This window comes from Thalassophryne amazonica, chromosome 1 (genome assembly GCF_902500255.1).
Source record: "Thalassophryne amazonica chromosome 1, fThaAma1.1, whole genome shotgun sequence".
NCBI classification, from domain to species: domain Eukaryota; kingdom Metazoa; phylum Chordata; class Actinopteri; order Batrachoidiformes; family Batrachoididae; genus Thalassophryne; species Thalassophryne amazonica.
The window spans coordinates 38,351,380-38,372,570 of record NC_047103.1 but is presented as its reverse complement, the minus strand read 5'-3'; the positions used below and the strand labels follow the sequence as shown (position 1 = coordinate 38,372,570).

The following is a 21,191-nucleotide window of genomic DNA, read 5'->3' as shown; positions in this document are numbered from 1 at the left end:
AAGAAAAGTACAGAGCACTGACAATTCAATTTATTTAGACAGTGCCAAATCCCAACCTAACTCACCCAAGACACTTCACATGAGTACAGTCTAAGCTTACCCTCCTCCTGAGCAAGCATAGCATATTAGCAGTAATGGTAAGGACAACCTCCCTTAGATGTTTTTTTTTGATTATAGGAAGATACTTCAAGCAGACCAGAGTCAGAGGGTTGACCATCTGCTTTGGCCATACCAACAAAATAAATAAAACAAAGCACAACAAAGAACTGTTACATATGCAAAAAGAAATGTTGCAGATAAGCAACCATATAGGTCTGGTGGTACCAATGACCGCCGGCTCATAAGACATCCAAATTCTGTACAGCAAAGTCCCAGGAAATAGCCCGTAATTGGTGAGCTGGTGATCACACTATCAGTCATGGAATGACACCACCACCCCCAGTCCACATTTAAACTGATCCCTGATCTCTGGTATGCAATACAGTGGCTTGCAAAAATATTTGGCCCCTTGGCATTTCACACATTTTAATTTGTTTATGCCATTTCAAATACAAAGAGTAAATCAATCTTCGGAATATAAAAAAATCTAAAATTTTCATCCTTAAACTCAAACTCTGGAATTTGATATAAATTAATAAAACATATAAAAGCCAAGATGATGGGCTGCATAATAAGTAATGGGCCCCTTTGGTATAATACCTGCAAATAAGCTTTATTACCAGTTTTCTTCAGACAAGTCAGGGGATGGATACATAAAAATTTCCAAGTCACTGAATATGTCTTGGACTTTATTTAAATAAATTATGAAGAAATACACAAACAGTACGGCACTCCATGGTAAATCTACGTATATGGAGCAGACAGTTCCCAAAAATTGAGTAACTGTGCAAAAAGGAGAAGAGTGAAGAAAGCCACCAAGACCCCCAGACAACCCAGAAGAGGTTACAGACTACTGTGGCTGTGATTGAAGAAATTGTGCACAGTGCAGGTTTTGCATTGCCAGTTATATGTACAGCTTCATGATGAAGTGGTACAGAGGAGGATTTTCTTTCCACTCATTAAATCTAGGCTTGCATCTCAGATGTACCTTCTGGCAAATTGTACCTGAACTTTCAGGTCTTCTTTTTAAGAAAGATTAAAACTCAAGATTTGCTTTGAGTTTAAGGAAGAAAAGTTTAGATTTTTTTTTATATATATTGAGAAGCTTGATGTACTCTATTTGAAATGGTAGAAACAAATTAAAACGTGTGAAATGCCAAGGGGCTGAATACTTTTGCAAGCCACTGTAAATAGGCCTGACCACATAGTATGAGAATCATCCCATATTATAATGCTTGCTCCACCATGCTTCACTGTCTTCACAGTGTACTGTGGCTTGAGTTCAGTTTTTGGGGTCGTCTGACAAACTGTCTGCAGCTCCTAGACCTGAAAAGAACCTTATTTTCATCAGTTCACAAAATTTTGCACCATTTCTCTTTAGGCCAGTCAGTGTGTTGTTTGGTAAATTGTAACCTCTTTAGCATATGTGGATTTTTCAACAATGGGACTTTGTGGGAGCTTCTTGCCCATAGCTTGGCTTCACATAAGCATCTTCTACTTCTTGCAGTACTCGAGTAACTTTTGACTGAGTCTTTCCCATTCTGTCTATTCTTTTGATTCATCTGAATGGTGGTCTTCTGTTTCCATCCAAGTCTTTCTGGTTTTGGTGCCATTTTAAAGCATCCAAGATCATTTTCTGCACTTCTTTATACATTTTCCCTACCTCAAATCAACTTTTTAATCAAAGTACACTGCTCTTCTGAATAATGTCTGAAATTAATGATTTTACTCAGATTTTCAGAACGAAATGCACAACAACCATCATGTACAACATTTGCTGCCTTCGTTCTTAAATAAGGGCCACCTGTAAGGGTGTAATAAGGGTCACAGAAAGAAAAATGCAGACAGGCTTTTTGAACATCTTAATATTCCTTTTTCTTCACTTTCTGTAAAGTAATAAATTTGATACATTTTTCTTCATGTTTTGATTTGGAATAAAATGCGCAGTGTTGCCAATGCATTTGCGTACGGAAATAAAAGCTATATTAAGGATTTTGAGCTTTACTCACTTTTTAAACAACTATTATTTTAAACACAACTGTGCACATTTTATATATATATATATATATATATATATATATATATATACACACACACACAAATTAAAGTCTGCATCATCTTATTGTCTATGAGGTTATATTTTAGAGACTATAAACCTTTAGTCATATGCATAAAAATTGTCAATTCATATGTACACATTTTCTAATTTATTTGCAAACACATAAACATCAAAAATAATGAACCATACATATAGCAAACTCAGAAATTGCAACCAAAAAAGAAAAAAAAATACATTCACAAACATGTACAAAAATTACATAAGACTAAGAAAGAAAGGAGGGATGGGGACCAAAACCCCAGCTTCATTACAGAGTAGAGGCCAACTGTCAGCTTCTGAACAAACACCACAGACATATACTGTAATGACAAACACTTGCTGGAATTAGAACTTAAAAAAAAAAAAATAATGTGATGAGGGTGATTGTGTGACATACGGTCCTGATCAGAATTATTGGCACCCATGAATGTGAAGCACAGAATTTAATATATGTTAAGCAATAAATGAAATGTCCAAAGCTACTTAAGTAATGCTTTCAGACAGTGAACTATGATGATGACTGTAATAATTATTTAACAAAATGTATAGATGCCAGTTATTGCCACACTTTGAGGAATTTACAGCAAATCATCGCATTAACAGTCAGTTTTACTGAGAGAAGTCTTGGACTTCACTAATAATTACTAAAAAATACAAACCGTATGACACTGTGTGGTAAATCTGTCTGGAGAAGGCAGTTCTCAAATACTGAGTGACCACGGAAGAAAGAAAAGTGAGAGAATCCACCAAGAGACATGAAAATACTTTGAAGGAATTGTAGGTTTCTGTGCATAGTCCCACATTTGGGTTTTGGTCATAGTGGATTGGAATAGAGAAGTAATTTCTTAAAAATATGAAAAATTTCAGGTACAGTTTGCCAGAAGACACACTGGAAGGTTTTAATTGTTTTGTTGGATTAAAAGTCCTTCTCTGTGTCCACTTCTCCATGCAGCTGTGGCTGGTGATGCAACAGGCAGAATCTGCACTAAGCCTCACTTGCTCCATTCAAACCCTGAGAAGCCTATAACTCCTTCAGAATTTTCATGGGTGTCTAGTGGCTTCCCTCACTAATCTTGCTGCACAGTCACTTTTTGATAACGGCCTATGACAGACAGATTTACCATCCAGCACCATAAAGCTTGCATTTCTTAATGACTGATGGAAATAAACTCAGACATGTCATCAATTTGACCAGTTAACGCTCAACCTAGGCTCATGTATCATACATCACACTGAAAGTGAGGAACCTTGGGATAATTTTTGATCCTACATTGTCCTTTGACCTCCATATTAGAAATATTACTATATATTTTGGGATTACTTTTCATTGCTATGCTGATGATACTCAGTAACTGCTGGTAATCACATCCACATAAAATCCTTAGATTGCCTTGCACTGATGAAAATCTGGATGTCCAGCAAGTTCCTACTTTTACACTCTGACAAGACTGAAATCATGTTTCTTGGTCCAGTGAGACATCTGTATCAATTTGACCAGCTAATGTTTAGCCTAGGCTTGTGTGTCATACATCACACTGACAGTGAGGAACCTTGGGGTAATTTTTGATCCTACATTGTTCTTTGACCTCCACATTAGAAATATTACGAGGACTGCTTTCTTCCACCTGCGAAATATAGCTAAGATTCGTCCCATCCTGTCTATGGCTGATGCTGAGACCCTGATCCATGCGTTTATCTCTTCTAGATTATTCTATTTTCTGGTTTACCGCAGTCTAGCATTAGGGCTCTCCAGTTGGTTCAAAATGCTGCAGCCAGACGTTTGACATGAAGGAGAAAATTTGACCACATTACACCAATTTTGGCATCCCTTCACTGGCTTCCTGTCCCAGTGAGATCAGATTTTTTTTTTGATTAATGCTGGCAAATTATACAGTATTTCTTGTCTTTCTGATGCCTGATTATGTTTTTTCTATCTGTTTAAGGTGTAGCTCCATCCAGAGGTGGGAGTTGTATTTGTGCTGGCGACCCTCCTGTACTGTGCACCAACAGCATTTCCTGTATATTTATTTTGTGAATGAATTGTTCTGTAATCTGTCTGTAGCATGGCCCAAGCAGAGGGTCATCCCTTTGAATCTGGTATGCTTGAGGTTTCTTCCTCAGAGGGAGTTTTTCCTTACCACTGCTGCTCTGGGGGTTAGTAAGGTTAGACCTTACTTGTGTGAAGTGCCTTGAGGCAACTCTGTTCCGACTGGGCGATATATAAATGAAAATAAATTGAAATAGACATATTCAGTGACTTTGAAATATTCATGTGTCTATCCCCGACTTGCCTGCAGTAAACTGGCTGTAAAAATTATATTTACTGTAAATTCCTCAAATCATGTCAAAAGCGGTTACACATACACTAGCTATCACGTTTGGACACACGTTTTCATTCAACTTAATGGGGAAAATGTATCCAAACTTTTGCTAAGTTGTACATGGTACCTGTATTTTTTTTTTTATTTCATAATGAAAACTTTGTTCAGTAACTTTTGACATTTATTAAATATTCAGATTATGCTAAATTGGTCAATTCAATGGCACACAATGTACCAGCAAATTTACTAAATGTTTCTCCCAGCAATTAATGACCCTAAACCTGCAATCTCGAAACAACTTTCAAAAAAGGTTTAGCCAATGTTTGTGATCACTCTGGCTAAAGCTTCAGCATGGATTTTAGAATTGGGAACATTTGTGTAATATTGCCAAATAACTACAATTAATTAATCAAATTAAATTAAAATAACTGTCAGACATCTTTGGCTTCGATGGGAAAACTGGATGTAAAACATTCCCCATCCTAAGAAACAACTTTTGAATTCAGACCTAAATGTATGTGACCCTGAATTTTTTCCCCCCCTTTTTCTTCACGTTACGGCTGCCATCACAAATGCATAACATCAAAATAAAATCCATAGTACAACTCTAAGTGCTGACAATGAATAAGTCTACTGAGAGGAAAAAAAGAGAGTCTGTCCAAGCTGAGTGTTACTGTAATGACGTTCATGACAAAAAGACGTGTGCACGTGTGCAGCCGGGTTTAGACTGGAAGCACGAACAGGGAGCTCACAGTGGAATGATCGCTGCACATGCATGTACATAAACTATACAGCACGAGAAAACCTGAACAACAATCCCATGATATACTCATCATATAAGGCAGTTAAGGTGGTTATGGAGAGAGAACGTCACAGTTCAGAAAATTATGCAGCAATACAACATCGTCTGAACAGGGCCTGAGTCGCAAAGTTTTTCTCCTGGGTGCAATGTTGCACATTTTCACTCGTGCATTCTGTTCATGACAGCTGTTGCAAGTTTGCATCAGATCTAGTACTTCACTTAATAAAAAAAAGAAAAAGCACAGATTGCCTTCATGAATCAGACCCTTAGTGGGCTCTGTGAAATCCTGATATTTACATCTTATGCGGTATGAAACACAGTATGTACAACCTTTACAAAAATGATCATTTGACCATTTGTTTTTGTGCCCTACAGATTTAAAACTGAATTTGAAAAAGTGAATGCAATTCTTTCTTACCATGTGTGTAAAATGTAACTAAATAAAAACCACTGGATCTGTTGTGAACACAAAACATTGTGATATAAAAGTGCAGTTCTCAAACTACAGAGTGGCTGCGCTGTAATCTAGACCACCTAAAAAAAACAAAAACAAAAAAATAAAGCTCAACTTAAAAAAACAAAAACAAAAAAAACCCCGACATCATCAGTAAAGATAAAGCGCACTTGAGTAAACCTAGAAATGAACAGTGCAGGACAGCGTGCACTGTACTGAATGCGGAGCAGGGATACAGGTTGGCTGTGATGAGTGTGAATTATTTGCTTCTTTCATGCTTTACAAAGAACATCTCTTAACAGTTTGAGATAAATGAATTATGATAAATCGACACTTTACCATGCCTGTGTCAGTTCACGTCACAAAACCCAACAATGACAGACTTGTACTGTGCACGCCAAGAGCACGCTCACGTATCACTGACAACAACCACTGGACACTCCCAAATTTATTGTAACTGCATTAAGTATAGTGGCCACGGAAGAGAGGCTGACGGGGGGGGAACAAACAAAAAAAAAAACAGTCTATCGGGTGGGATGTAAGACTGAAACATGTGCTTCATCCTTTTGTCTGGTGCGGTGGTGAGGAGACTGAAGGAGAGAAAAAACAAGTAAAAGTGCTCCTGAAGTTAGAGATGGGTGGGTTAAAGTTACACTCATAGTTGAGGTCAACATCAAGGTCACTGCAGTGACGCCAGTCTCTCGTCACTGGATCTGTCCCGGTTTCCATCCCAAGACACAGACGATGGAATGTCGTGAAGCTAAATTGCCCTCAGCCTCTATTTGCAGCATGGGACAGACACTAGCTGGGTTTATTACGTTCCTTCCAATCCCCGTGGCCCATCAGGGATCAGGCAGTCCTGCTCAAATGTCCTTTCGGTGGTGCTAAGGTTTGTGTGTTTATCACCCTTTTCACAGAGTTTTCTGATGCCCGTTGGCTGCGAGCTTCCCAGATTCAGGGTCTGTGGAGTTGTTTGACAGGTGCAATTTATCCAGACCTGGGCACAAGGAGATAAGAGAGAAATCTCATTAAAAAGTCTCAGGCTTTCACTTAGAAGTAATGGTGTTTTTTTTTTTTAACTCCATCAGTGCCTCTGAGTGACATTTCCCTACCCTGTCCCGCTCCGTGCAACAAACAAACACACAGGACCTGTCACCAAAAACCTTTCAGCCCCATCCAATGTCACGTCAATCCCACAGCATGCTAGATTTCACTGCAGTAATATTCCAGTTTGTCACTCCAGATCCTTCTGTATGACAAATGGACTGCATTTTAAACTATGACAAAAATCCCATCTCTTTCTAAAGCTTAATAAAAGAATAGGGACGCTACTATTTCAGACCAACCCATTAATTAATGACCAGAACGTGTCCTTGATTAACAAAATTAACAATCACTGAGGCACACTGTGATGGAAAGAACCGTTTTGTGTGGGGGAATTGTTAAAACATGCTTGAGACTGTTTTGAGTAGAATATGGAGGAAAACAAGGAACATCAATAGAAGATTTTAACAGCACTCCTGCAGTGTAAGCATTTATTTGCCGTCCATTCATGTGTGTGTAAGAATCTGACTTTTCCTGCAGTTTACAGTCACATATGATTTTTTATTTTTTTAATTGAATATTGCCTAAGTGAGCTGGTGTGCTGTGGTGAAGTTGGTTTTTGGTTGGCTAACCAAGTTGACTAGCCAACCAAAAACCAACTTCACTGCAGCACACCAGCAATGTTCCAGGCATGCGGAGTGTGGCTTTAACCCACAACTTTCATGAAAAGATGTACTGAATTCCTCTGCTGTGTGGCTCGGTGAGGCAGATTTGTCAACCAATCAGGGTGCATCTTTTTATCATATGACAGTTTTGATCCAATGGGTGACGAGAAAAGTAAAAATATCACTCATATTTAGAAACTTTTTACAAAACTAACTTGAGCCACGAAATTCTGTGGATTTCATCATGGGAAAGGGGGGAGGGGGTGTGTGTTAGTGTTTTACTCTGTAATCGTGATCATCACTGAGTTTTTAAAATGTCTATCGCAAAGTGTTCTTTTTTTTTACGGCATCGTACAAGTTTTATAAGACCGCGGCGGCCCGCGGACACTGATTAGATACAAATCAGTGTCCTCGGATCCGCTGAGTTTCGAGGAGAAAAATCCCTCTCAAAGCCTGGCTGTTGCGACAGTTGTCGTAAAGCGGGACTGGTTGGTTGCTGCGGCGACACTGTGTGGCTCCTGTGCGAAGCTTAAGCTAAATGTAGCATGTGGACATCGCAAACTTTTAGAGCTCTAAAGTTTTTAAAAGAAAATGTCTGTGTCACAGGCCGACGTCAGACAGAGAGAACATGGTGAGAAAGATGGTTTGGAAAAAGTCGGATAAGGACAAGAATCTGTGGAATTGTCGCTGGCTTCATCAACACACCTGAAAGATAAAATAAATGCGAAAAGCGAACTGTGCCGTCAGAAAACACGGTAGGAATTTTTCTCTCAGGAAAATAAACATTGTGCTGTTCAAACAGGATTTTAGACAAGATTGGGTGACTTTTTTCATTAATCTAGACTTTCTTTCATTGGAAAAAAAGACTGTGGCTTTGAATGGATTTACATGAATTTACACAAGAATGTAAATGAGTTTTTATTAATGGAGACTTTTTTCATGAGGAAAAAGGACACTGTGGCTTTGAGTGGATTTACAGGAACTTACACAAGAATGTGACTTTTTTACTATAATGTATGTTATTGATATTTTACCCTGATTTTCAAAATATTCTCCAAGCTTTAGCTGTGGTTTTTGAAATGCTTTAACAGTCTTTTCAGTCTTCATGAATTTCATATAGTTAAACTGTTCTGAGTTAATGCATAATTTGGTTTACAATTAAAAGGAAAATCATTCCAGGTCCTACTTCCATGTCATATTCTGTTATTTCAACATTATCATTGACAGTTCAAATGAAAGGTTCAATACAGGGTCATTTAAATATGCACTAACTGTGAGATTTTAAGTTCCAGGAGATGCTGAAAATGTATCATTAGATAAAAAATTAATTTGGTTTCTGAGGCCACAGGGCCCGAGACCCTGGTTCCTGGGGCCCTATGCCCCCCAGACCCCCTGCAAATTTTCCTTGGATTTCATAATTTTCATTTCACAGCTGTTATTACAAAATGGAAGAAACCCAAGATGAATGTCAATCTTCCTTAGTCTGGGGCTCCATGCAAGATCTCGTCTTGTGTAGTAAGGATGATTCTGAGAAAGCCCAGAACTACATGGGAGGACCTGGTCAATGACCTGAAGAGAGCTGGGACCACAGTTGCAAAGATTACATTAGTAACACACTACGACGTCATGGTTTAAAATCCTGCAGGGCACGCAAGGCCCCCCTGCTCAAACCAGCACATATCCAGGCCTGTTTGAAGTTCACCAGTGACCATCTGGATGATCCAGAGGAGGCATGGGAGAAGGTCATGTGATCAGATGAGACCAAAATAGAGCTTTTTGGTATCAACTCCACTCGCTGTTTGGAGGATGAGGCCAACCAAAAGAACACCGTTCCAATCATAAGGCATGAGGGTGGAAACATCATTTTTCGGGGGTGCTTTTCTGCAAAGGGGACAGGATGACTGCACTGTATTGAAGGGAGGATGGATGGGGTCATGTATCACAAGATTTTGGAAACAACCTCCTTCCCTCAATAAGAGCACTGAAGATGGGTCGTGGCTGCACCTGCATGACAATAACCCGAAACACACAGTCAGGGCAACTAAGGAGGGGCTCCGTAAGAAGAATTTCAAGGTCCTGAAGTGGCCAAGCTAGTCTCCGGACCTGAATTCAATAGGAAATCTTAAACTTGAAACCTGAAAGATGTGGAGAAGATCTGTATGGAGGAGTGGACCAAAATCCCTGCTGCAGTGTGCAAATGTGGTCAAGAACTACAGGAAATATCTGACCTCTGTAATTGCAAACAAAGGTTTCTGTATCAAATATTATGGTCTGTTTTTCTATTGTGTCAAATACGTATTTCATGCAATAAAATGCAAATTCATTATTTAAAAACCATACAATGTTTTAAATTCTGTCTCTCACAGTTGAAGTGTATCTACGATAAAAATGACAGACCTCTCAATTCCTTTAGTTGGGAAAACTTGACAGTGGATCAAATACTTATTTGCCTCACTGTGTATGTGTGTGTATATATATATATATATATATATATATATATATATATAAAATGGAAATCTTTGTGTCTATGGAAATTGATTCAAGAAATCTATATGCAGAATGACTAAAAAAGCAGTTTTTCTAGTAAACAGAAGTGTGCAAAATACCATTTTGGCACTTTTCATCCAAAGACATAAAGATGAATTAATTGTGATGTACATATATTTGTTATAGTTCTTCACTGGTATGTCGTCATATTTTATTTAGTTATTTTGATGTGGGAATTGTTTTAAGAATAAGACGCATCTTGTTTGCACAGTTTATAGAAATAAATGAGAAAATCAGTTTGTGAACTTTAAATTGTATTGAATTGTAATTTGACTATATTGTTACATGGCTGTCCCTTAAAGCATGCTTTACTTTCTGGGCTTATTTTTTGGCTATCCACAATATCTCTTTTGAGATCTTTTGACCTGATGACCAATATTAGTTTTGTGAAAAGGTGTACAATATGATCCCTTTAACATATATTTGCCTACATTTAGTGAATACACAGCAAGCAGCTACAAATGTGATTTTCTTTATATCCAGAAATTATTAATTTCTTATAATGTTTCTTAAAACAGACAAAAGAACTACATAATCTAATTTCCACAGGACATTTGTTCCAAATCTTCACCCCTTTAACTGAAACACAAAAACCCTTGACATTAGTACGTACGGGAGGCTTCTTAAAAACCATGCATCCTCGTAAACTGTATTCAGATTTCCTGATCTTGAACAGGCTCTGGACATAAAGTGGCAAGGCCTGGTTATTAGCTTTGTACAAAGTTTGTATGGTGATATAATCCACTAAATCTCTAAATTTCAGTAAATTTAAAGTCATAAACAGAGAATGCGTTGGCTCAAGATAAGGTTTATTACAGATTATTCTGATGGCATGTTTTTGTAAAAGAAATACATGATTGGTATTTGATTTGTAAGTATTACCCCAGAGTTCGATACAATATGTCATGTATGGTACAATTAAAGAATAATATAATCTAAGTAGCCCATCCTGGGACAATATGTCCTTGACCCTGTACACGATAGCGATAGATTTTGACATTTTAAATTTTATATAATTTATATGAGGTTTCCAGCTGAGTTTATTGTCAATTATAACACCTAGAAATTTGTTCTCAGTTACTATCTGTATTTCCATATTGTTAATGGTTACACTTTTACATTTAGGCACAAATTTATTTCCAAAAATCATACATTTGGTTTTCCCAAGATGAAGTGACAATTTATTAGCATCAAACCAAGCCTTAAATTTATCCAGTTCGTTTACCACCGTGTCAAGAAGCTGTTCAAGATTATCACTACTGCAAAATACAGTTGTGTCATCTGCAAAAAGAACACACCTCAGTACCTGTGACACATAACGTATATCATTTATATATAAAATAAATAACAAAGGACCTAAGACCGAACCCTGGGGCACCCCACACGTAATTTCCCGAAGTTCGGAATCAATGTTATTGTATTGAACATACTGATATCGACCATGTAAATAACTATTTATCCAGTCATATGCTAATCCTCTGATTCCATATTTCTGTAATTTAGTTAGCAATATTTCATGATTTACAGTGTCAAACGCTTTCTGTAAATCAAAAAAAATACCTACTGTATATTGCTTGTTATCGACTGCAGTCGCTATATTTTCCACGAAATCCATCAATGCATGTGAAGTAGTCCTAGATTTTCTAAATCCATATTGTTCTTCACAGAGTATCTCATACTTTAGTAAGTAATTATCCAGTGTTTTTACAAAAACAATTTCTAGTATTTTAGAAAATTGGGGCAAAAGTGAAATAGGTCTATAATTTGAAAAAGTGTGTTTGTCACCAGTTTTAAACAAAGGTATTACTTTGGCTATCTTCATCTGTGAAGGGAATTTACCAAAACTTAATGATATATTACAAATATAAGTAAAAGGTTTTACTATACAATCAATGATTTTTTTCAACAAAGCCATATCCAAATTATTGAAGTCCTTTGATTTCTTACTTTTAGAATTCTGCACCAGATCAATTATTTCTTTTTCATTTGTTCCACCAACAAACATTGACACAGATTTATTAAATGTTATCTTATTTTCAAAAGATTTAACGCTCAATGAATCAATATTACTGGCAAGATTTTTACCTACATTGACAAAATATTCATTAAAATGGTCAGCAATAGTCTCATTATCTTCTATCACAGTATTATTGGAAAGAAAAAAAGAAGGATAATCTCTACCATTTTTGTTCTTTTTTATTATTTCATTTAAAATATTCCATGTATTTTTTATATTATTCTTATTTTTAACAAGTAAGTCACTATAATATCTTTTCTTACTAAATCTCATAATATGAATTAATTTCTTCTTATATATTTTATATTTACTTTCAGCTTCCTTTGATCTCGATTTTATAAATTGTTTATACAGTAAGTTCTTCTTTTTACATGCCCTCTGAAGACCCTTGGTTATCCATGGTTTATTGCTGTATCGGTTAGTATATATCTTGTTAACAAGAGGACAGTGTTTATCGTATAACTTAGAAATGATAGAAATAAAACCATCATAAGATTCATCAACATCATCAACATAAACATCATTCCAATTCTGGCATAATAAATCCAATCGTTTAACCAATTAAGAAAGTTTGGTAGAAATGGTAACAGGATGTACAACCATATTTGGGGATATTTTTAGGAAACAGAAGTTCTAGACCATATGAGAGTTTAGGGTGGACAACAGATTACACTGCAGGTTTCATTTAAATATTTGTTAACAGTAAATGTCCATAAAACACATAAACCAGTAATGGCTCAGGATAAAGCAGAAACACATTAACAATATGATCCTGCTTAGCCTGAGAAGTTTAGATGTACATTTCATCTCTCACCTCCCTCTGGCATTATTATGTTTATTTATTTATTTTTGTAGGAAGAAAACTCAAGCAGACCAGACTCAGAGGGGTGATAATCTGCTTGAGAGATAGTACCAATGACAAAATAACAAATAAAACTGAGCACAACAAAAATAATCAAACATGTAAAGACAGAGAGGATGCAATGAAGCATCCAATTACACATCAAGTACAGATATCGTATTAAACTGTCCAAAAAAAAAAACAAAAAAAAATCAAGCAGTTCTGTTCCTGAGAACATCATTTAATGTCCAAATCCCCCAGAGTCCACATATCTCCCAGGCCCCAACAAACAAACAGTTAAATAGCACAGTTACTTGTTCAACTGGTAAGTACAGAATACCATAGTAAATTGTAAAAAGAATTCATCTCCGTAGACTTAGCTTGAGTACACAAAAATTAGGATGGCCAGTGACATTTGGGGCCAGTGTTGCAAAAGACTTTTTTAATTTATAGTTTTGGGCTGTTCTGAGTCCAGGGCATGCGAATGAAGCAGGAGCAGGAGGATTTTGGATGCAGCGTGAAGCGGTATCTTTGTTTAGTAGTTATGTAGTCTGAACCATGTTGACTGTGAAACCAAATTTGGTTTTGACCGATTTATTGTTAACATCAAAAAATAAAATTAAAAAAATTAATTATGATGGACATTTTTGTTTGTATTTCATTCTATTCAGCTTGTAACTGTACAAGCACATGCATGCACGTGAATACAGAAAATGTACTATTGATAAAACAGTAATACACATAAATATTGCAATTATTCATTATTTACAACACGTGTCAAGACTGGCCACTCATGTATTGCTGGCCTATATACTATACATAAAAAAAGCCCACTGATTTTATGATGAGTGGGTATTTGGCCTTTTGGCATCTTTAGCCAGGAACATGCCTGCAAATGAGCAAAATACTAAATACTTTTACAACCTCAGTTCCAATGAAGTTGGGACATTGTGTAAAATGTAAATAAAAACAGAATATGATTTGCAAATCCTCTTCAACCTATATTCAATTGAATACAGCACAAAGACAACAATATTTAATATTCAAACTGATAAACTTCATTGTTTTTGTGCAAATATTTGCTCATTTTGAAATGGACGCCTGCAACATGTTTCAAAAAAGCTGGGATAGTGGTATATTTACCACTGTGTTACATCACCTTTCCTTCTAACAACACTCAATAAGTGTTTGGGAACTAAGGACACTAATTGTTGAAGCTTTGTAGATGGAATTCTTTCCCATTCTTGCTTGATGCGGAGACTTGAGCAGTTACAGCTTCAAGTCTCCGTTGTCGTATTTTGTGCTTCATAATGCGCCACACATTTTCAATGGGCGGCAGGTCTGGACTGCAGGCAGGCACTCTTTTACTACGAAGCCACGCTGTTGTAACACGTGCAGAATGTGGCTTGGCATTGTCTTGCTGAAATAAGCAGGGACGTCCTTGAAGAAGACGCTGCTTGGATGGCAGCATGTGTTGCTCCAAAACCTGGATGTACCTTTCAGCATTGATGGTGCCATCACAGATGTGTAAGTTGTCCATGCCATGGGCACTAACACACCCCCATACCATCACAGATACTGGCTTTTGAACTTAGCGTTGGTAACAGTCTGGATGTTTTTTTTTTTTTTCCATCTTTTTTCCAGAGGACACGATGTCCATGATTTCCAAAAACAATCTGAAATGTGGACTCATCAGACCACAGCACACTTTTCCACTTTACGTCTGTCACTTTCAAATGAGCTCGGGCCCAGAGAAGGCACCGGCGTTTCTGGATGTTGTTGATGTATGGCTTTCACTTTGCATGGTAGAGTTTTAACTTGCACTTGTAGATGTAGCGACAAACTGTGTTAATTGACAATAGTTTGAAGTGTTCCTGAGCCCACACAGTAAATCCTTTACACAATGATGTCGCTTTTTAATGCAGGGATCGAAGGCCACGGGCATCCAATGTTGGTTTTCGGCCTTGCCGCTTACGTGTAGAAAGTTCTCCAGATTCTCTGAATCTTCTGATGATATTATTCCTTGCAACTGAACATTGAGAAACATTGTTCTTAAACCGTTGGATTATTTTTCATGCAGTTGTTCACAAAGTGGTGACCCTCGCCCCATCTTTGCTTGTGAACAGCTGAGCCTTTTGGGGATGCTCATTTAATACCCAATCATGGCACTCACAATTAGTGTCCTCAGAGGATTTGCAAATCATAGTATTCTGTTTTTATTTACATTTCACACAACATCCCAACTTCACTGGAACTGGGGTTGTAATACTTATAATAATAAATACTTACCTAAGGCCTTTAGGAGCTCTTCTCGTACTGCTGAGGTGAATTTTGTTATAAGACAGAGCGTTGTCACCACTGCAAACAGCAGGTTGTATGAAAGGACAATGTAGATGTTTCCCAACCAATTAAATCTTCCAAAATCTCCCAAGAGATCGAACCTGGTGATACCTGTGAAGGGGAAAGAGACGATTTGTAAAATAACTTTAGCTGCTCTGACATGTTCGACGATGGTGCTGGCTGTTGTGGCAAGCCATTTTTCTCTCTCTGTCCCCATCCCATACGTAATGTTTATAGTATTAATAGTGGTGTCTTTGCTTGTGACGGACACACAGCCTCTGCTGGTGTTGGAGCGTCAGGATCTTTTTGATCTCCGCAACACGATCGCAAGGTTTCATCATGCTGATTATAAGCAGAGGATTTTCAAGCATCCACCGTTTCTGGCATTGGTGCCACCTGAGCTCTTTCGCCGGGACCAGGTCTTCCGCCCCCGGAGAGGAAACTCTGGTTCTGGTCTCTCAGGAAAAATAGTCATTTTTCAGGAGATATTTCGACCGCACAAGTGGACTGAGTTCGTTAGCAGCGATACCTTCTTCCTGTTTACCCGGCGTCTCTCAATCAGCTGACAGCACTGAGCTGCTGAATGAACAATGAGGAGGTGGGGCGGGACAGGTGGAGCAAATCCCAACAACCTGCTACATTGCGCGGCATTTCCTCAGGATCAGGAGTGAAGGGTCCAAATAGCACTCTTTAATGCCAGGTCTCTTTCAAATAAAACGTTTGTCCTTCGCGACTTTTATGAAACACATCAGCTGGACACCATGTTTTTGATGGCGGGCTGGCTGTATGATGGTAAAGTTGCACCCCTGCTGGAGCTTTGCACCCGATACCACTTTCTTCAGTTCCCCAAGACTGACAGGGAGGGGAGGAGGGATGGCTTCAGTTTTTAATGACTTTCTGAAATGTAGACAGTCTGTGAATTGTCCTACATTTACCTCATTTGAATCACATTTGCTTACTATTAAACATCCCTCTGTGGTTTTAGTTGCTGTTATTTATTGCCCTCCCAAATATAATGAGCATTTTATCTCTGAGTTTGCCAACTTTTTACCTAGTTTTATTGCTCAATATGATAGGATTTTAATCATGGCAGATTTTAACATCCATTTATGGTGTGATAAGCCACTGGTCAAAGACCTTTTAAACTTGATTCCTTTAACTTGACACAATTGCTGTCTGGACCAACACACCGTCATGGACATGTCTTGTTTTAAGCTTTGGGCTGTCTGTTTTAGTTAAAGAACTCTGTTTTACCAATGTCAGACCATTCATTAATTTTGTTTGATGTCTTCATCCCATACTCATTGGCTTTGGGTAGAGGAATGGTGACATCAAGGTTAACTTGACATATCAGCCCAAGTCCCACACAGGATTTTAATTCAAGATTGCCTGACTTGGCAGGGTTGGTTTTTAGTAACGATTTCACAGTGGATAACTTGACTGAGCAGTTTAATCTCATCCTTCTTGGCCTGCTGTATTTGGTGGCACCAGCAAAGGTCAATAAGTTGCTTAGAAAGAGCCCTACTCCCTGGGTGGATAAAAATGTTTAAACTCTTTAAAAAAAAAAACAAAAAAAAAAACAATGCAGAAAGGCTGAGCATCAGTGGCGCTATTCCAGACTGAATGTATTTTATCAAACCTGGAAGGATAGCCTGACTGCATATCAGTCTGCCATGTCAGCTGCAAAGGCATCATTCTATTTTCATCTAATTGAGAGTAATAGGCATGATTCAAAGCTGCTGTTTGATACAGTATCAAAGCTCACCCAGACCAATCAGGTGGCCAGCTGCTTTCAACTGACAGTACAGGACTTTTTTAATAACAGGGTTGAGGACATCAGACTGCAAATACCCCAGTCACTAAACTATGATGCAGCATGTGCTGCTCCTCCTCCTATTACTAGTGGATAGGGACTGATGGATTTCCAGCTCCCTTCATTGCCTGGATTGTCAAAGATTGTTACATCAGCAGGCTCAACAACCTGTCCTTTGGACCCTTTTCCTTCTTGGGTTATAAAAGAGCCTTGGTATACACTAGGTCCATATATTTGATCCATTTTAAATTATTCACTGTCTTCAGGAATTTTTCCAGAGTATTTTAAATCTGCCATGGAAAAAACCTTTGTTAAAGAAGCCTGGACTTGATGTTGATACATCATTAAATTACAAACCTGTTTCAAACCTTGTTTTGTTATCAAACGTGTTTGAAAAAGTGATTTCCAAACAGCCTGTTGCGTATTTAACAGCGAATAATCTCTTTGCGCCTCTTCAGTCTGCCTTTAGGAAAAATCATTCCACGGACACTGCACTGACAAAGGTGGTGAATGATTTGTTGTTAAATGCTGACTCTGACCGTGCTTCTGTTCTTTTGTTGTTGGACCTCAGTGCTGCGTTTGATATGGTTAGGGCTGCAACAAACGATTATTTGGATCATCGATGAATCTGATGGGGTTTCGACACGATTAATCGATTAATCGGATTAGCGGGGAATTTTTTTAAAATGTGCCAGGGAAACAATTTTTCCTCTCCTTCCATCACTTTATTTAACAACAGAACATTATTTGAAAACTTAAAATATAGAAAATCATCAAATCTTCAAATGTCCCTTGGCTGTTGAAATATAAAATAATAAAGAACAAAACAGTTTATAATAAAGAACAAAAATAATTATTTCAAATGGCATTGCTTTATCAAAGTGCTGAGTTGCCATAAAACAACATTGAAACATATAAATGTTATAAAATATATGGTGAAAAAAAGACGTATTTTTGTTGCTGCAAATGAGCAATTAGCATAACTTGTTAACCATAAAACCTAAATCAAAAACTGTAGCCTGACTCATATGTGCAACATTCTCTGTATAACTTGTACACTATGTGGTCATTTCACAATGACACATGTGACTCATGTCTCTTTCTCTAAAATTGTATTGTAGCATTATTAGTTATTATTACTATTATTATTGTTGCTATTATTATTAATATATAAATAAAAAAATAATTTGTAATACATTTGACTCTTTTACGACAACAAACGCTGAGCCATTAATTATTATACATAAAACAAATGCACAAACATGCCGAAATGTCAGTAGCTTAATGCTAACTTTAACACTGAAAATGCCATAGACATGGTAACGCGTTAGCATTTGCATTAGCATAAAATACATCTATCAACTGTTTCAGAAGACCATAACAGGTCAGTTTAACATAAAAAAAGTAAATATTCCTCACAGACATATGCTCTTTAGGGTTTTAGTGGAGCAAAATTAAGATAAAGTGAAATAAACAAATGAAACCAACGAAGCAGCAGCTCAAAGCACTCCTTCATTGGTTCAAGATTCAAAGCAAAGCTCGGTTGATTATATGGAAGAAACTAAACATTTGCGGTAAAAAAAGTTATTTAGTGACTAAACAATGACTAAATTAGTTGACAACTATTTTAATAATCGATTTTAATCGATTAACTCGATTAGTTGTTTCAGCTCTAGATACGGTCAATCATTGCATCCTCATGGATAGATTACAACAACAGTATCTCGGACAAGGTGCTGATGTGGTTGAGATATTTCTTGTCAAACAAATCTCAAAGTGTTCTGTTTAATAGTGTTATGTCTGAGCCTTGTGCAGTCAGGCATGGGGTTCCTCAAGGTTCTGTTTTGGGTCCACTGCTTTTCTCTCTTTATCTCGCACCACTTGGTCAATTATTACGTTCTTTTGTTTTTGGTTTTCACTGTTATGCAGATGATTTACAACAATAGATGCCTGTAAATTGTGAAAATGGGTCCAACTTGTCCAAACTTGAGCTCTGTCTTTCGGCTGTCAGAAGCTGGTTTTAAAATAATTTTTTGTTCCTTAACTCGGAAAGACTGAAATGATGATCATGTCACCTCAGAATTTACATTATTTATTTGAAAATGTTTACACTTTCTCTGGATAAAATGTGTGGTTCATTGCAGTGAAAAAATGAAAAATCTTGGGGACATTAGACTGGCAGGCTCTATGGATGTTTTTAAAGCAAAGCTGAAGACCCACTTATTTACTCTTTGTTATGTTTCTTGAGTATTTTTGATTTAGTTCTAAAAATTTTTGGTTTGTATCTTACTGTCTGTGTTTGCTTTTACTGCCTGTACAGCACTTTGACTGAAAGCTCTTTATGAATAAAATTCTTATTATCTGGCAATGTTTGGCACCGTTTCACATTGTAGCATGCACCGTTTCACACTGTAGCGTGATGAGCTCCAACTCAGCAAGGAGCTTTCATCTGGCTGCCTTTGATGTGTCCTCCTGAGCAGGCACAGTATTTAGCAAAATCCAGGACAAATCCCTCCTACCACTGAGTGGACTCCAAGCCATGTCAGCGCCACCAATGCTTGGTGGACTAAGTTCGAGAAAAATATATAATTACATCATAATTGACCTAAATGACTGAGGACATATTCCTCAAAATATGTCCAATTAATTTGTGGTCTGATAATATGGCCAAAACAAAGTGGCACAAAGAAGCCACGTCCAAATCCTCCACAAACCACAGTCACCTGTACAAACAAGAACATACATATCTAATTCAAACATTAAAAACAAGCACAATCTTGTAAGTTTCCAGTGAGCTGAGGGCTTGCACAATTTCTAGAAGACTGTAACCAGAGAAATGTGAAAAGACTCTTTGTGGTAGAATGTGAAAGGAAGCAAGTGGTGGACAAACTGGAGTGATGGATTTCTTTCCACTACAACATCCACAATATAACCATATTAATGTCACCATTGGTATGGCACACCATGCCATGATATGGATTACAAAATACTGTTAACACAGCTGCACCTTTTAATTATCATTTAACATAAAATGTTTGCTGCTCAAAGCCACCTTGTCTGTCAACATGATCAGATCTGCTGTCATGTGGGAATAAAAAGATTAAGTGATCCATCTTTGTGTCCACTGACTGACCGAGTATGAAATACTGAATGCTGCTAATTATGAGGGGACGTTTTGAAGCTGATCCAGAAAAAGTAGTGCATGGCTCTCCATCTTCTGCATTCTGAGAAAAACATTTCTCAACACTGCACCAAGTGAGTCAAAATACATTCTGGAGAAATGACAACAGGTGATGATCATCACACATTTTTGTACAGATTCAACACCCGTAATACTCTGTTGCATCACGTAGTTCTTAATACATTATCAATCATTAATGTTTTTTTTCCATTTACATAAAGACAGGACATGCTCCTTCTCGCAAAACTTTTTTTTGTTTTGGGGGGGGGGGGGGGGGGGGTGTAGTCACGTCCAACAACTGAAAAAATACTGATTTTAATTTTAGGTCACATCTCCTACCCCCACTCACAGCTGTTTGTCTGTATATCAGTTTTTAGCTGCCTGTCTGCAAGTTGTTGGATTCTTCCAGAGTCTTCCATGAGGATGAGCACAAAACCAAAGGCTTGCAATGGAGCAAGATAATTAAGCTTTCAAAAATGTATTGTTTATGACAGCATTCAATATTATTCCTGTTATAATCTTCATCATGTTTGTTGTGTTGTATGAGATGTAACATCCATCCAACTCACTGTCTCACAATCTTGAGCATGTGCACAATAACTTTCCATTAAGTCACCCTTGTACAGAAATCATCCTCAGCGGAGAAGCAATTTTCAATGGACATTTTCTCCTGAAACAACCTAACAACCTCTGTCCTAAATTAGATTGGTCAATCGATTCAGTGTCTGGAGAGATGTATTTACAACCACTGTAAGCAGTCTGCAAACCATCAAGGACCTTTAACAAAATTGCTTGCAAAGAGATGGGGAAGCGATGATAGAGATCGTCTTGCCAATGTGGCCAGGCTAAATTATTTCAAATGTCAAAGATTTTGATCTTTGTTAAGTAATGTCAGGAAATTTCATTGGTGATTTAAAAACAAACACACATACATATATACACACACACACACACACATACACACACACA

The 21,191-nt window shown here is 37.4% G+C and overlaps 1 protein-coding gene and 1 long non-coding RNA gene across 5 annotated transcripts in view; one reads left to right on the top strand and one right to left on the bottom strand.

Moving 5' to 3' along the window:
• Positions 1–5,511: 5,511 nt before the first annotated feature.
• lmbr1 (limb development membrane protein 1) overlaps positions 5,512–21,191 on the bottom strand; it is a 142,311-nt gene continuing 126,631 nt past the window's right edge. For all 4 annotated transcript variants that reach the window (XM_034168273.1, XM_034168287.1, XM_034168264.1 and 1 more), the window contains 2 exons: positions 15,178–15,339; positions 5,512–6,771 (listed from right to left, as the gene is read on the bottom strand). In XM_034168273.1, coding sequence (XP_034024164.1) covers positions 6,686–6,771; positions 15,178–15,339 — 248 coding nt within the window. In that variant the 3' untranslated portion in view covers positions 5,512–6,685. The remainder of the gene's footprint in view (positions 6,772–15,177; positions 15,340–21,191) is intronic.
• Positions 20,215–21,147, top strand: LOC117508525. Its single transcript, XR_004560116.1, has 2 exons — positions 20,215–20,296; positions 20,593–21,147. It is a non-coding gene; the product is annotated as an uncharacterized LOC117508525 (long non-coding RNA).